Raw genomic sequence first — 17685 nt, forward strand, 5'->3', positions numbered from 1 at the left:
TCTGCATTGAGTGTATTTTGGTAAATGATGCATTTAAAAAGGAGAAGCAGTTGTGACATTTTGATCCGTCCGACCCTGTTTCCAAATGGAAAGTTCTCCCTTATTCTTTTAAGGATTTATCATAAAACATTTATCATACCTTTTTGTACACATACAATCCATTTTCGACGACATAATTATATATATCGTAGCCAACATCCCAATATCTGTCCTCATTAAAGTTGAGATCAAATCCAGGTTCATCCGTCCATCCGGACCACTTTGTTTCCAAGAGCCTCTTGAATAAGTCTTCTTTATTACTGTCATCGTAGAAACAATCTTTGAAGTTTGTTTTAGTTGCACATCTAGCATTTTTGGTACTCTGAATTGCATTTGCGATAGAATATGTTGCTGCTATTGTTGTAAAAATTATATAATTGTTCATTTGTAATTTTTCGTCAGTTAACTGTTCAGATAAATTACACACCTTGTATTGGGAATAGACAACAGACGCCATTGGAAGTTGACATTTATGCACTTGTTGGTAGAATTCCTCAAACCAATCATCTGGTATATTATCTCTGTTATTGTATCTAAGAGATTTTAGATAATTGTTAAAACCTGTCACCATTGTATTTCGCATAGCTACGGTTATCGACCCTTTAACATCATCAGCCAAGTTGGAATCTAAAGTATTTGTTCCCCACGTTTCTGTTCCTATCCATAAATACTGGTTTATGATTCCAAGATCCTTAGCTCCTTTGATAATTTGTTCTGGATTCATAGTGATCAAAATAACAACATTTGCACCAGTTTCGGTTGATAGCTGACTAAGTGCATTCTTAATATCATCACTTGAACCTAGAACTTGGACAGGGAGAGATACTGCAATACAAATGCCGTTTTTACCAGCTTGAGATTTAAAGTTTTCATAGCCTGACTTTCCGTATACTTCTTTAGAATAAATCACCGTTACATAAGTCCAATTATTGTGCTTTAAAACGTCTGCAATAGCCTGGGTCTCTTGGAAATCAGATGATATGGTGCGTGCTACATACGGGTATTTATACTTGTCATTTAAAACACTGGAAGTGGAAAATACGCCAACAAGAGGGATTTTTAAAGGTGCAAGAATTCGATTGGCAGCAATAACGTTTGCTGTTGAAGTCGTTACTACGCCACCTATTGTAGAGTTATTTATAACACCATCAAAGGCTGTTTGAGAATGACATAGACCACCCGATGATAAAATACTATACAAATCTCGATCAATTCTAAGTGAATTCGAACAAGTATCCAATATGAGACTGCGTACATTGAATGGTCTTGGAGCTAAAATTTTCAAAGTGTATGACGTTGCCAATGCCCGATAAAAACTACCTAGATTCAAATTTCCACACTTGTAGGCATCAAATCCTTTTGATGATACAGGATAAAATGCGACGATTGTAGCTGGATTAGTTTGACTAGATCGTTGGAGCATAAAGCGTGATTTTGTTGTTATAAATCCGGGACATTCGGTGCAAGATTCTGGCCGACCACAGCTTCCATCCCATGAAGGCTTGTAATTGTTCATGGTAAACTTTTTTGAGTTAGAAAATGTGCCCACCTGAAATACAAATATTAAGTGCAATCACAAACAACAATAATAACCAGTAGTCATACTTGCTATAATTATAGATCTGAAAACTACCGTTGCTGAACATTAAAGATGAAATTTTCTAAATCATATCACTGAAAAGTTATGGCATTGTCCTGAATTCTTTCAAATGCATGATTTGATTTTTATGCGAATTCATACACAAATGCATGATTTGATTTTTATGCGAATTCATACACTTTATCTCTCAATTTGTCTATGAAGGTAACACATGAATATTCAAAAGTTGTTTGGCACAACATTTTAGAATATTGGGTTCTCAATGCCTTTCAAGTTTATACTTGTTTGGCTTCTGATCTGAGCGTCAACTGATGAGACTTATGTAGAAGAACCACGCGTCTGGCGTATCCCATTTAAAGTCTGGTACCTTAGGTGACTATTGAAACAGGTATTTAAGAATAAACGTTAGTGAAAATAACATCTACCAATGCGTACGTTTTTTTTTATTCTGCCTATTACGCAAAATGGCAAAGCAAAATCCTTGTATACAAAGTTGAAATGATGTCTTTGAAATTTAAGCTACAGATTGTACTCATGGTGAAGTGAAGTATAAACAATAAAAAGCCTGTATATGGTCATGCAAAAAGACAAAAAGAACGACTAAATCTTCTACACTAAGTGCAACTAAAACGAATGAATTAAAAATGCAAACAAAATGCTTGTTACATAAATCCGATCATGCAAAATCATGCACACTACTATAACACATGCACACAATACTTATACATGCACATCTAAAGAAAATAATCTTGTACTTACAGTTTTGGTATTTCATATGCTTTACACTACTACTTAGTTGTTTAATACTTATCTATGTTCTCTGTAGCTTTGTCAAATTTATTCGATAACCATCGACGATCAAGCGTTTTTACGAATCAAATATAATCAATTTGTTTTAAAAAGAATGGCAAAGATACTAAAGAGACATTCAAACTCACAATTCGAAAATAAACTGACAACGCTTTTACGAAGAAAGTCCAAAAGACAACCAACAGTAAACAAAACACAAAATAAAAAAAATAAAGACTGAGCAACAAGAACTTAACCAAAACTGGTGCTCTTAAGGCGGTACCTAACACTGCAGGGAGATAACTCTGTAAAGTCAGCGAAACGTTTTAATTATGTTGTGTTGTAAAAGGAATATTAAGCTTCTCAATGATCAAAATTGGTGTCTGTCAAACTGCTATATCAGTGTATTTTTTCTGACAAAACGATTGGTTAAAACTTTTTGATTTTTTTATATTTTTGTTAAAGGATTTACTTTGACAAGATTTTATGAAAATTAAACGAGACAAATAAATTTTAGTGAACGTGTTGGGTACCACCTTAAGGGTACTACTCTGAAAATATAATTCAAAGGACATTAGTATACAAGAATGGTAAAACGTATCGCTGATTAATCATCTGGATAAGATAACTACTTTTGTATTCTTCTGTTATTCTTGTGCTATTTCCCTTTTTATAACTTTGTATTGGCTAACAATGCAAATAATATTACTGCAACAATAAAAACAAATAATTTGTTTATGCATAGGACATTCCCAATTTTATCATTAAATGTAAAACTGCTTTGATACTTATCTTTTTATTTTATCTATTTTTTTGTGTTGATTTGTCTTGCCCCGATCTCAATTTTCAGCTTTTATATAATGATTTAAGTGCTTTTTCCTCGTTTAATGTTTTATCATGCTGTTGCACATCCTTGTATCATCTGATACTTTTATCTTATTATTTTAGAGTTAAATTTGTCCCGTCTTTTTTTTTAATAGATAAGCATCTTTCAAATTAAGAAAAAAATCATGCTACGTTTAAATATAGAAGGGATATTGACAAATGGACCCGCATGTTCAATCCTACAGATAGGGTATAACAACGTGTATCAATAATCACTCGTTAAACAATGAAACGTTTTATAGGCTTTTATCAGCATTCTTAATGAAATATTGAAGTTAAATAATTTCGAGAAATAAAACTTTTTTTGTGATGTCAATTAAAATCTTTCAGAATCTGATCATAATGTAGAATCAGAATCATTACTTAATAGTAAGACTTAAAAATAGTATTCAAATTAAAATGTCCATGACGACAAATTAAAATGTCCATGACGAACTCATGTAAGTTAAGAAATGTTAAATCTCATAAGCCGAAGACAAACTGACAACGGCATGCAAATACCGAAAAAGACCAAGAAATTTAAATACTAAAAACCATAACATAGAAAACCAAAGGCTTGGCAAAACGAACTTCATGAAAAAGAGGTGATCTTTTAGGTATCTTTTACAGAACAAGGATCAAACGAATACATAAGGCACCGCAAACTAACAGACAACTTTGTATTGTTAACACCGCAATTTGTAATATATACTTAAGTTACATCAATATTCATTAAAAAATTGCAAAAAAATCAATTTTATTGTATAAAATATATCACAATTGATTATCTTACATCAAACAAACATACACTAATAATATTTAACTCATATAAAATACAATAGTATAAAAAAAACTACGTTTCAATCTAGTATAATATCATAGCACTAGAATCTCAATATGGATTTCGAAAAATTCGCTAGTTCAGAATCTAATGCGTTAAGGGTAATACACAAAAACCTTGTGATTGATAAAAAAAATAACCATTGCACTTTACCTAATGATGAATCATTATTTTTTATTTTCATGTTTGAATCATGAAATTATACATAGTCCTTTAGATTCTGAAAGCCGAATTTAATATCATTAAAGTAAAACAAGAATATAAAATATAAAATATGATGTGTCTTATAAAAAGAATGATTGGTTTTGAGGATTGAATGGATTTCATATTTTGATTGCATTTTTGTGTTTCCTCATACAATTCGGGAACATGGCAAGTATATACAATGTTTGCACGTATCACACACTCAGTGAGACAGGACCGCTATACCAAACAAACACATAAAAATATAAGGACAAACTCAACAATATAGATTCAAGAAACTTCGTTGAACACTAAAAGAAGAATACAGATTTAAACCGGAAAGCTAATTAAAATTCTTAAACATTAACAATACAAATCAGATTTATAAAGCTCTGTGGAAGTTTTTCAACATCTAAGCAGATATGAGATTCAAGTGTTTTATAAACCATTTTTTGATTCAGATTCATGTTTTTATTACACATCGAAAAATGTCAATCAAAATTTGTAATTGTGAGAATAAAACTTAAACCAAACTACGAAACAACAATGTATACCTTGATTATCATAAACAAACAAGTCATTCTCGAAATGTTCAGAAGCGTTACACGTTAACGTCCAAAATCATCCATAAAACTGATATTTTAAGAATGTAAAATCGAGCTTATGTATCAAAGAACTCTTTTTTTCATAATCTGAATGCAGACATAACATTGGTGGTAAGATCTTTGTTTAAGAGATGGACACTTCTGTCAGCAGCAAATAAATAGTATCACATCAACTGAAAAAAAGTAAGCAACATAAGTTCATGATTCACATCAACTATTAAAATTTATGAAATAGACGAGGAGAGTGACATCGATCTAAACATTTCTCAACATTTTATTGAAATAAAATTAGGAAGGATGTTAGCCTTAGATTCTTTTTTTTGTACGTTTTTTTAATGGGTTTTTTTTTCTGGTTGTTCTTTTTTGTTTTGTTGGTTTTGTTGGTTTTTTGTTTGTTTGTTGTTGGTGAGTTTTTTTGCTAAGAATATAAACACTGCATAAGACATCAGAAACGTTGACATATTTCCATGATGTAAAACAAAAATTGAATTATGACTTTGTTTGGTTGAATCATTAATTTAAGTGAAATGATGAAATAATAATCGCTGAGGCACCATGATTAGGTTATGAAATTCGCCTAAAATTGTCAGTAGGGATAGAGGACGAAGGTAAAAATAAATTGAAAGTAACGGGAAGACGACTTTATAATTAAAAATCTTTTCATATGTAATATTTACCTGTTATTTAGAAACCAATATCTGATCCTGGTTTTCGTTCGTCTGGTTGAAACATTTCATTTTCATATCCAGCGTTGGAGTATAGCTGTGAGTAGGTATCAATTACTGAAATTTAACGTAAACATCTCAAATTGAATTAACAATTTCGTGAACATTTAAAACTATTTGGAATTTACGCTTTTGACAAATTAATCATTTCTAACAACCGATACTACCTATCATGTGTGTTTTAATAATGAAGATACACTAAAAAAGATCATAAGATGAGTAAGTAATTATTTTTTTCACTCAAAAATATTATAAATTTAGTAATAATTACTCGTAAGGTTGTCAATAGTTTCTAGAATTAACGTTATTTTGGTCTGTACTGAAAAGTTGTGTCATTGGCGATCATACTATATATCCTTTTTTATTTATATTTTTAGTCAAGTATATCATCAATTCAGAACAGTTCACATTCCGATAGATTCAAAGTATTGGCAATCAGGAAGCGGGTGTAATAGTGATACGAAATCCGCTAACATGTTATAGCTCATAACTGTCAGGTTGATGGTAAAATAGGGGAGTCATTATGTTCTGTACGCTAGATAAATGTGTGGCGGAAGAGTTTGTGTTCATCTAACATATAGATGTCTTTTAAGGATCGTCTAACATGTGTGTCTAACTGATCTGAAGTAAGGCGCACACGAAACAACGCATGTGTCAAGCAGATTACAAAGTATATTTTTCAGTTTTATTTTATAGAATTTGAAATATTTTATGAAGAACACAAAAATTGACATTACATCGGTGTTTTACTGCAATGAGCAACACAAATAGAACAGATTTATTCCCAATTGTTTGTGTATTGCTTAGTCTTTTCGTTTTCTATTCAGTGTTGTTTTGTTAGCTATTAAAATTGAGAATGGAAATTGTGAATGTGTCAAAGAGACAACAACCCGATCATAGAGCAGACACCAGCTGAAGGCCACCAATGAGTATTCAATATTGTTTATTTGTTCGTCCTTTTTTCTTAAGTTGGCTTGTCTTGCTTCGACTTATGATATCTTGAATCCCCCCGTGGAATATCCCCCCTTTTTAACTTCTCCCTGAAAATCAATTGCATGTTCTGTTGAGCTGCTTACATGAAATAGATAGTTGCTTTTTTTTTATATCATAACAGATTGTTTACATTATAATTGAATTGATTTCCTACCTCTATCATCCGTTTCCTCCTTCATGCTATCTTTTTCTTCTTCTCTTTGAAATTGAAACAGAAGCACTAACTTTCTTATTGGCAAGCATATTAAAAGTGCCGTGGCATTGAAGAAATTGGCCATTGCAACAGTTGCATCTCTGTATGGCGGTCCAGCATTCGTCGAGACAACCATCCAAACAAGGAAACAACCGGCCGTGCATATACACGACACAAAGATCCATCTGGATTCAAAATAGTTACTTTCACTGTCCCATGCAAGAGCAGCAAATATGGCAGTTAGAATGACGAGAAATATTACTAATATCATAGACATTATCAGGGCAGTATCGTATCTATCTACTGGATCACACCACATCCAATCGTTAATTATACTGTCCGACTGGCTACTTGCAGACGGATGTTCTAATATCAGCCATTCTATTGGAATAATTAGTTGGATGCAAACGATTCCAAGAGCCATCATAAAGAAGGAGCATGTACTAGTAAGTCCTTTATATTTTCCAGTGCTGTACCCGACATCATTAAAACGCCAATTGTCAACTGCTTTAACCAAAAGTGCAGCAAAGACAATTGAATATACGACGCCCATCATAAAACGTCTCGCTCCACACGTGGCAGTTGATGCTGGCAAAAAGAATGCAAAGTTTATTCCATAAATTCCTAAAATTCCAATCAGCATCATAAACCCAAGGACAGTTGTACCTCCCCTTACTGGATATGCAACCAAGAAATATGCAAATACGAAAATGCCTATAAGTAAGCCAACACAGGTAGGCACAGCTGTGGCGATTGCCCAAATTGGCCATGTATAATGCAGAGTATACTCAATGGTACCATATTCAGTTTCAGTTTTATCATAATACAGATAATTACGCGGTTCCATTGCCTTTGTCCGATTCGACGAAGTCTGTGCTTGTGGCTGGATATTAAAAATAGAAGAATCGCAATTACAAAATCCTCCCACAGGACACTGAGAGGTAAAGCTTTCTGATTTAAAGCTATCGTAAGAGGACATCGAAACTGTATTGTCTCCTAAAACAGTTCCAACCTAAAACAAAATAATATAGTAAGATTACTTACATTCTATTTATTTGTACTAAACTTCCAAGCAACTTAAAAAAAAATAATAAGTCCAGCGTGACATGTGAAACAGGTAAGACTCTTTTCAAACTAATCAACATAAGACACAACTGAATGCGTAACCGTCTAGTCTCGTCTAAAGTACACTTAAGTGAAAGCGCAAATGCTAATAATTTTGTTTTAAATCCATTCTGAAACCTGGAAGTACCGGTATGAGGGTTGTGTGAATGGATTAAGCATGAATTAAGTAAAATCACAAAAATACTGAACTCCGAGGAAATTTCAAAACGGAAAGTTCCTAATCAAATGGCAAAATCAAAAGATAGACATCGAACGAATGGACAACTGTCATTCTCCTAACTTGGTACAAGCATTTTCTTATGTAGAAATTGGTGAATGAGTATAAAACATGGTTTTATATTTGTTGCGTTAACATTTATTTACCTTCACGACGAACGTTCATTTTACCTCCCATTTTTTTAAATGAAAATTGAGACTGAAAAATACTTGAAAACTTGAGTAGCTTTCAAAGATCAACTTCGACTGTGTTAGTGCTTTGTGATAATTTAAGAAAGGTATGTTATAAAAGAGGGACGAAAGATACCAAAGAGACAGTCAAACTCATAAATCTAAAACAAACTGACAACGCCATGGCTAAAAATGAAAAAGACAAACAGAAAAACAATAGTACACATGACACAACATAGAAAACTAAAGAATAAACAACACGAACCCCACCAAAAACTAGGGGTGATCTCAGGTGCTCCGGAAGGGTAAGCAGATCCTGCTCCACATGCGGCACCCGTCGTGTTGCTTATGTGATTACAAATCCGGTAAATAGTCTAATTCGGTAGGTCAAATTCATAAATCATATCAGTACCTCGTAAATATATTTATTCATCAGTATTGACAACTAAGTAAAAGAGAGGCGAAAGATACCAAAACGACAGTCAAACCCACAAGTAGAAACACACAGTCGACAACAATGGCAAATAAAGAGCTGCGCCATGAGCGCATGATACAACCGTCGCATTTCAAAGAATAAAGTTTCATTACTTCTACTGTCATATCAGAAATTTATTAAAATGTAAAGGGGGTTATTTCAATAGATATAAACCAGTCACCAAAGTTTCATGAAAACTGCTAGAAGAAATTTTAAGTTATTGTCCGAAACTTGAAAATTTCCGTTTTCAATGAATACAACCCCATATCTCAAATACGCAAAATCATTTTTTTTTAAATCGAAAGGGAGCTCATGTCGAGGGGTATTACTAATTCACCAAAGTTTCATGAAAATTGGTTAAAGTTATTTTGTGTTCCTATCTGTCATGATGACGATAGATGGACAGACGGGCAAAACACAGCATAAACAACAAAACTGACCATCACGATTTCCACATGGGGTGACCTAAAAGAGTCAGGTTTTTTTACACAAGGGGAACATTCAAGTCAACTTGAAAGTATCTCATAAATTAATTTCTGAATAAGTGGTTAACGATAATACATGGGAAGTTAAAGAACTATTATAGAGTAAATATTTAGAGAAGTTGAGAATCAATCTAATCAAAATATAAACCCCTGATTGCGTTACTAGTATACTTCATACGAGATGTGATCATCCGAAACCAGAGTTCCATTTTTCTGTAAGATTGATCGAAGATAAGTCTGACATATTAACATATTGAACCTTTACTTTATCAGATATACTGTAAACCAACTTTGATTGAACATTGGTGGATAGTTGTCTTATTGGCAATCATATCACATCTCCTTAATTATATTCGTTTAGTTTTTGCGAGTTTTTATTTTTATTACATTCGATAGCGGAAATAATGCGGAGATAAAACATCGCAAACATGGCAAACTAAAATCTGACGTGCTTAAAAATCCCAATTAAAGTAGCAAAACTCCAAAATATTTGTAACTATGTAACTGTTTGGAAGGCATAAACGCGAAAAAAATGATACCAGCGAAAAAAGGTCGGCTTATAGTACTTTAATATCTTTGTAATCAATATAGCAAACAATTGAAGCATTCGACAACTCACCTGTTTATACATAAACGATCCAGACTCCTTTACATAGTTGTTTATTGTATATCCAACATCCCAATAACGCTCTGAATTGAAGTTTAAATTGAAACCGTCAGCTATGCCATATTCGGTGTCCAACAATTTTTGGAAAAGTAAATCCCAGTTATTCTGTGTTTCAAAGCATTCTCGGAATGTTGATAGTGCAGAGCAGCGCTCGTTTCTAGTTTTTTCAATTGCAGAAGCGGCCGCATATGTTGCTGCAATTGTTGTATAAACAAATTGTTCCTCAATTTTTAACATAGCTTTTGTAATTGTTTCGGATTTTGAACAAAGTGGGTACTGATTCATCACAACTTGTGCATCCGAAAGCTGACATTTGTGAATTGTCTGATAGAATTCTTCAAACCAATCATCAGGAATATTTTTACGGTTATAATAAGACAAATCAGTTAAGTAATTATCGAAACCAGTCACAGCAGTTTGACGCAGCCCAATAGTGATCGATCCAATCACCTCGTTTTCAAAGCCTTCTACAACATTTAGTGATGTTCCCCAAATGTCTGTGCCTATCCAAATGAATCGATCTAGAACACCAAGATCCTTGGCCGCTTGCAAAATTGTTCTGGGTTCTAAAGTAATTAGAACTATTGCATTAGCACCTTGTTGAGCGATAAGTTGTTCAACGACTGACTTAGCCTCATTTCCATCAGTTGGATAGGAAATTCCAACCGAGAACCCGATACAAACACCATTTTGATTTGCTTGTTTTTCAAGTTCGTTAGCACCGGAAACACCATACGTTTCTCGAGAGTAAACTACAGAAACATATGTCCAGTTTCTTTGATTAAGAACTTCGGAAATAACTTTCATTTGTCTGTTGTCTGGAGGAACAGTTCTTGCAAAGTATGGATATTCTGATTGGTCACTTAAAGAAACGGACGAAGCCATAGAGCCAATTATCGGAATCTTAAATGGTGCAAGTACTCTGTTTGCCGCCATTACGTTAGTTGATATAGAAGTGATAACAACCCCAATCGTTGAATTATTTATAACATAGTCCCCAAAATTTGATACGGTATTGCATAAAGACCCGGAGGAAAGTAAATTGTACAAATCTTGATCGATGCGAAGACTATTGGTGCAAGTATCCAGAAGGATACCATGCAAATCAAACGGCGAATTCGATAACCGCTGAATCGAGAAGAAAAATGACAGACCTCGGTAGAAATCTTCCATATTTAAACGTCCGCAGCGATAAGGATCTGTTCCTTGAGCATGGATGGGTAATACTGCGACAAGTGTTGCCGCGTTAGGATTGGCCGGATCTGTTGATTTGTCAAACATATAACGATTTGTGGTGTACCGAAGAGTTGGACATTCAGAACATGCGTCGGCGCGATTGCAGCTTCCGTCCCATAGAGGCGAATAGCTATCAACTTCCAATTTGTTGTCACTAGAATAGGTACCAATCTGTATAAAAATAAAGTACAAGAATGCTAAGCTAAAGAAAAAGCAGCTATATATTTTGCTTACTACTAGAATTGCGCTTTGTACTGTTGATTTGTTTAGTTTTCACAACAAAATTAAAAAATCAAACATCATGCAAACATCATGCAAAAACAGTGTTATTGTAACAAATATTTTAACATTTTTTTAATCTGACCAAGGATTTGTATAGTTCTGACATATCTTCTTAAATCATCCTTTTTGACGAACCTACTCAAAACTTCTGAAAATTTTCAGTTAAAGGCAAAGACTTTTAATAAAACTCTTTTTTTTCAATTTGCTGACATAAAGCCTAAGAATTATACAAAAAATATTATACTCATAGATGGAATGATATGTATATGCATCTTGCTTTTGGAAATCAGTTTATAGGAACACCTGTCTATTTATTAAAATGTAAAAGATACATCTTCATTTCGAAATGAGCATATTTGTATGTTTTAATAATTATACATTCAATGTCTACCCATCATCGCATTTTTTTTTCCAAAATACTTATGCTGATATGGTAACGTTATCAAGGTGCGCTCAATGTATAAATTGACCTTAAATCAAATTACATTAAGCAATTAAACTATATTTTTGGGAAGTAATGGTATACAATAATCTTTCAAATGTTAAATGACAAACAAATATTAATTTTTTATGTTTTATTTGACTTGTTCAATGGTGATATTTCAATCGAGGCGATTACATAAGAAAAAGAATAAAGCAGACTTGTGACAAGACATCTCGTATCTTTCGATAAAAAGAGACCACACTTTTGAAGTACCTTTCATGAATCAAATTCTTAACAGTAAGAACTACAAAAGCAGAAATTAGCTAAAATAATCATCGGAAACTATCGTGTATATAATATTCGTTACTTTTTAAATACAAGAATGCAAGACCTCTATTTTAAGCTCTGATTTTAAGCCATGATATAACCTTCTACCTTAGGGGAAAGGAAAGGGTGTTATCTTACCTTTTTGTAGTAATATGCTAATTTGTCACCCTCCATCCTTGTTGATAATGAATACATTTGGTATCCTTTATTGCCATCCCGTTTATCTGTGAATGTAAACTGGGATCCAGTCGGATCACTGAAGTTAGCCTTTAAAATATTTTCCATTAGAATATCCCTTCGGTTTGCTTCATTTCGGAACTTCTCGCAAACTGTTGAATAATCTTCTCCACAGACCCGTTTCAATGCAGTGTCAATGCCAATGGCAGCAGCATATACAGCATTGATGACATGAAGAATGCCCGGATCTTGGATGTAATTTCGCTGTGAGATGACTACTTCTGACAAAGAAGCGCACTGAACAGGATGTCGACCATCTGGAACCGTTAGATAACAGTCCACCATTTCTTCATAAAACTTAGGAAACCAAGGGTTCTGAGGGTAGTTTCCAGGAGATTTCGTACTTAAATATGTATCAAAATCACCAATATCAGCCGATTCTAATGACCAAGTAACAGCGTCAACAGCGAGGTCTTCTACGCCAGAAAGAATATCTAAATTATTTCCCCATGTCTCTGTACCTAGGAACTTAAATTTACCAATGGCAGAAGGATTTCGTCTGATTGCCTGAAATAATGTGTTTATGTACCCAGTGTCTGCAAATATTACCACGGTATTAGCAGTTGGTTTCTTGAGTATAGCAGACACCACTTCATTTGCACTTTCACGTGTAGCTGTGCCATTATCAGGAAACTGAATCATCTGACCAATACAGATTTTATTTTCTCTCGCGAGATTTGAGAAAGCCATCGACCCAAGTCGACCATAATTATTTTGGGAGTATACAACTTGAACGTAACGAATATCAAAATTGTCCAAAAATCTTATCATAGATTCGGCTTGATTGTCATCTGCAGGAACAGAACGCATGAAGTACGGATACTTATCTTTGTTCGATAAAGCCATGCTAGTCGACGCGTAACTTATCTGTGGTATTTTAAGAGATTTTGCAATTCTAGCTAAATACAATGAACTGTCACTTGAATATCCAGCAATATATGCACTAATATCATCCGGATTTATTGTCTCTCCGTTCTTTGTTAGGGAGATTATACCATTGTGTATATCGGATACTGTATATCCCATTTTTATAGCGCTCTCACATGCGTCCAATCCAACTCCACCAAGTTTAATGTTCTTCAGAATATTAGCAAATGGTCCTTCTTTATCATTAACTTTACTAATGGCATAATGGAATGCTTCAAGAAGTTGAAATCCATGAAGGGTTTTGATATTTCCACATGAGAATGTATTTATATCGTTATTGTGTACGTCAAATACCCCTACAAATACAAAATGTACCAAATGTGATAAATTTTCATTAAATATAATTATACACATTAAAGAAACTAGATTAATTAAATTATTGATACATTTTTATTAAAATTAATACATCAAGTGGCAAATAATTCCTTAATAAACAGCATGAGAACAATAAATATACCTCTCAGCACGGGGTTTTCTACCGCACAGGAAAATAAATAATACTTGAGTTGGTTTAAGTTCTTTCTGTATTGTAGGTAAAACACTTGTCGTATCCCTTTTTCTTGTACCTAATATGTTTACAAATGACAATATGCTATGATTCTGTATAAACAAATCCTTTCTTAAATAAGATACCAGAAAGATGAGAGTTTAATTTTCTGAAGTCAATTCGTTCTGAGGGAGTTGTAGCATTCGGTTTTTATACAATCGTATAACTTCAAACGAAACATTAACAATAACAAAGTATCAAGTAAATTATATATCATACCTCCAATCAAAATATCACCCGGTATATATGAGAACTCCATCTGTGTGATTAAACATTCAGTACAGGGAGCAATGCAACTCGACCGAGTGCCGGGAAACAAGTTAACTAACGTGTTATCTGAAATCTGCAGAGATGCACCAGCGAACTCGCCTACCTGTAAAAAGATATCTGATAATACAGAACAAAGAACAAAGATATATATTTTACAAAACGGGCACACATTTACAGTCATGCAATTATTATTTAAAATGTACATCCTTTTTCGGTCATCATTTAAGATTAAGATGCAAAGTGCACATACATTGCATAATAAAGTTAACACTTTATATGCGTCTAAAGCAAAGCGCTTTTCTTGATTTACCATCATCAGAAACGCTAAAAACACCAAGACAATGAAAGCTAATGAAAAGATCGAAAGCTTGAGGAATTATAAATAATCGTGTTACTGCATTTGACAACAATGCCATTCCCTTCCATAGACAGCTCATACTTTACAATGAAATCTTATTATGTGATTTGCACGATAAGTACAAACACATGGACTTAGGTAAAAATATAATGATTTAAATAAAGGCAACAGTAGTATACCGCTGTTTGAAACTCATAAATCCATGGACAAAAAACAAAATCGGGGTAACAAACTAAAACCGAGGGAAACGCATTAAATATAAGAGGAGAACAACGACATAACACCGAAACGTAACACACACAGAAACGGACCAAACATCAGACAAAACACCACGAGAATAACAAATATAACATGAAAACCAAATACATGAATTTGGGATAGACAAGTACCGTGCCACGTCTTATCTCAATTTCTCAAAAATAAGAGAAAACACAAACGACTCAACGTTAAAATGCAACACACACAGAAACGAACAATAAAAATTAAGTTGATATATGTCATTCCCATTACATTCTATTTCTTTCGAGCGACACATTTGGTTTATTCTTCAGAATTTAGAATTCTACTGTAACAGTACTTTATTGGAATTTTTAAATCAATGCCAATGGTACAGTTGGTTTTATGAAACAATTTAACAGTGGTGCAACCGATGCACTGCATTCAAGATACAGGCTATTACGATCCTTTTATGCACACATACAATTATTAAGTTCAATTAATTATTTAGGATATTTACCGTTTTTAATGTGGATCCATCATAATAAATAAGGTCCATTCCGGTGTTACCCTCTCTATCCATAAATCGGAAAGTGAAATCAGACGGATCTTTAAATGTTGTCGTTTCCATTTTTTCCATAATGACATTATTGACGTTGTCCATCGACAGGAAGTCATTGCAAACAACTGTGTAAGCAGGTCCACATTTTTCTTTCAATGTAGCATCCAGTGCAGCAGCGAATGAGTAAACAGCATTGATGGTTGGAATCACATAGTTATCTTGTATAATGGCTGCCGACCATGCTGCTACAGTCTGAATATTGCTACATTGTACACCATGCCTGTAGTGCAACAGAAAAGATAGTTCAAAGTCGTAAAAAAGTTAGTGATCAAATTCTGCGATTTAAATATCAATTCACAAAAATATTATGTATTATTTTAGACAGGTGACCATTTTAATTGACATAGAACATCTCCGAGAAAGTTCCGATATTAGAAAAATGTATCGCACATATCTTGAATGACATGATCTACTGTTGCAAATTACACATGAACAAAAGATGATATTCTTTGTTAAAGTGCATGATGTTAAATCTTTCTTTGGCTGCTTCAATTTTTGTTTTATAAGATTTTATGGTAATCGTTAATTGAACTATGAGCACAAAGTAACAAACAACAAAGTTATCAAGTAGAAACAAATATTATTTTAAAGGAGTTTATTGATGTGTTAACTAGTTCGATTAACGTAGAGATATTGAATCTGCAGGACTGTACAATGTATAACTGAAAGGCCGAGTATACTTTTTTGGAAACTAATTTACCTGCGTAGAAAAAGTCAAACAACAAGTTTATACATGTATAAACTTTTTGGTTACTAGTATGAAGCTCACCATTGAACGATACTCACATGTAGAAATTGGGCAAATCACATCCAAGTATTGTCATGTAATATTCCATCAGGAAAGGGTTGGTCGTAATACTGGAGGTCTGTGGAAGATTTCTAATAAAATCCATATACTTGTTAATAACTGATGTTTTGATATTTAAAAAGAACGATTTTCCGCCACTTGTACCAAGTCCTTGCGCAACAGACATAAAAGGCATGGGTGAAATGACAACTATGCTTGAAGCAGCTGAATGTTTCGCTTTCTCTTGATAGAATTTAGTGGTATGAGGTCCATTAGTCCACAGAACAACAACATGAGTAGTAGATGCAACAACAGTTTGAACAACTTGTGTCATGTTGGTGTTTGAATCTATTTTATGAGATGATAGGATACAAACACCTTCTTGGTTTGAAACAGCGGTAAAAGTTTCCAATCCACCTCTACCATATTCCTCATCACTGTAAAGAACAGTTACATACCGGAAGTTCAAAGCTTTTGCTAGTTTTGCCATTGCAACCGACAAGGTTAAGTCACCTTGAATAGTTCTAAAAAATGTTGGATAGTCATCTTTATTTTTCAAACTATTGCTTGTAGCAAGAGGACTGATTAACGGAATATTTAATGGCTTAACAACTTCATTTACTTCTATGGCTGATCTAGTGTTGTCTGTTACCCATGCGCGAACTTTGGACACTTTAATATTGTCATGTTCGTTGACAGGCAGAAGTCCAGAATATAAAGACGATAATACATCGAATCGTCTGCTTTCAACGTTACAGTGGTCCAAAATGAGTGCTCCAAGTTTGACATTTTTCAAATCAACTGGTGACATTTTAGAGTTTACTCGATCGACAGCATACATCATGGCGGCTGCAAACTGAAATCCATTAACAGTTCTCAAGTCTCCACAAACATAAGGATTAGAAGTGCTAGCATCGTGAATTCCAAATATACCACCTACTTCTATATCTCCGGGAATGTAAGCATATTCTCCTGGGTTATATACATATGAACACTGAGCACAGCGCCCCTCACATACGGATTTGAATGTGCCACTGGTAAGACCAGGTGGTAGCTGTACTGGTAGATTGAACTGGTCTGAGAGCCGTCCTTGTTCTGTGTTGAATTTACCTATCTGTTTAAAAAAATTATAAATATCGTTAGAAAAAGGAAATAGCAAAAATACGGAAATCGAAGAAAACCTAAACGGAATGTCCTTTTTCATAAGCTCCACTACAACAAACGATTGGAGAACAACTGTCATATTCCAGACTTAGTGCAAGTATTTCATTATGTAGACAATGGTGTACTAAACCTGGCTTTATAGCTAGCTTTACATCTTACATGTATGACAGTCGCATAGAATTACATTACATAGAACACAATGTATAATAAAATAAGTCACCAAGCAGCCTTAAAAGAACGACTCGTTGGAATTTTATGCTCGTTTAAATATTGACAATGATGAAATGAATCTGAAAGAAGTAGATGTTGCAAATTCT

The 17685-nt window shown here is 33.7% G+C and overlaps 1 protein-coding gene across 2 annotated transcripts in view; it reads right to left on the reverse strand.

Annotated features, from left to right (window-relative positions):
* LOC143075399 (uncharacterized) overlaps window positions 1-17685 on the reverse strand; it is a 32879-nt gene that overhangs the window by 3340 nt on the left and 11854 nt on the right. Inside the window, exons 9-16 of one of the 2 annotated variants that reach the window (XM_076250791.1) lie at window positions 16204-17318; window positions 15316-15637; window positions 14171-14324; window positions 12379-13700; window positions 9924-11378; window positions 6794-7844; window positions 5599-5703; window positions 4993-5094 (exon numbers count right to left, since the gene is read on the reverse strand). In XM_076250791.1, coding sequence (XP_076106906.1) covers window positions 5606-5703; window positions 6794-7844; window positions 9924-11378; window positions 12379-13700; window positions 14171-14324; window positions 15316-15637; window positions 16204-17318 — 5517 coding nt within the window. In that variant the 3' untranslated portion in view covers window positions 4993-5094; window positions 5599-5605. Of the gene's footprint in view, window positions 1-139; window positions 1589-4992; window positions 5095-5598; window positions 5704-6793; window positions 7845-9923; window positions 11379-12378; window positions 13701-14170; window positions 14325-15315; window positions 15638-16203; window positions 17319-17685 lie in introns of those variants that run through there. The other variant, XM_076250792.1, reaches the window with a different exon arrangement.

The sequence above is a fragment of the Mytilus galloprovincialis genome, chromosome 5 (assembly GCF_965363235.1).
Source record: "Mytilus galloprovincialis chromosome 5, xbMytGall1.hap1.1, whole genome shotgun sequence".
Taxonomy (NCBI): domain Eukaryota; kingdom Metazoa; phylum Mollusca; class Bivalvia; order Mytilida; family Mytilidae; genus Mytilus; species Mytilus galloprovincialis.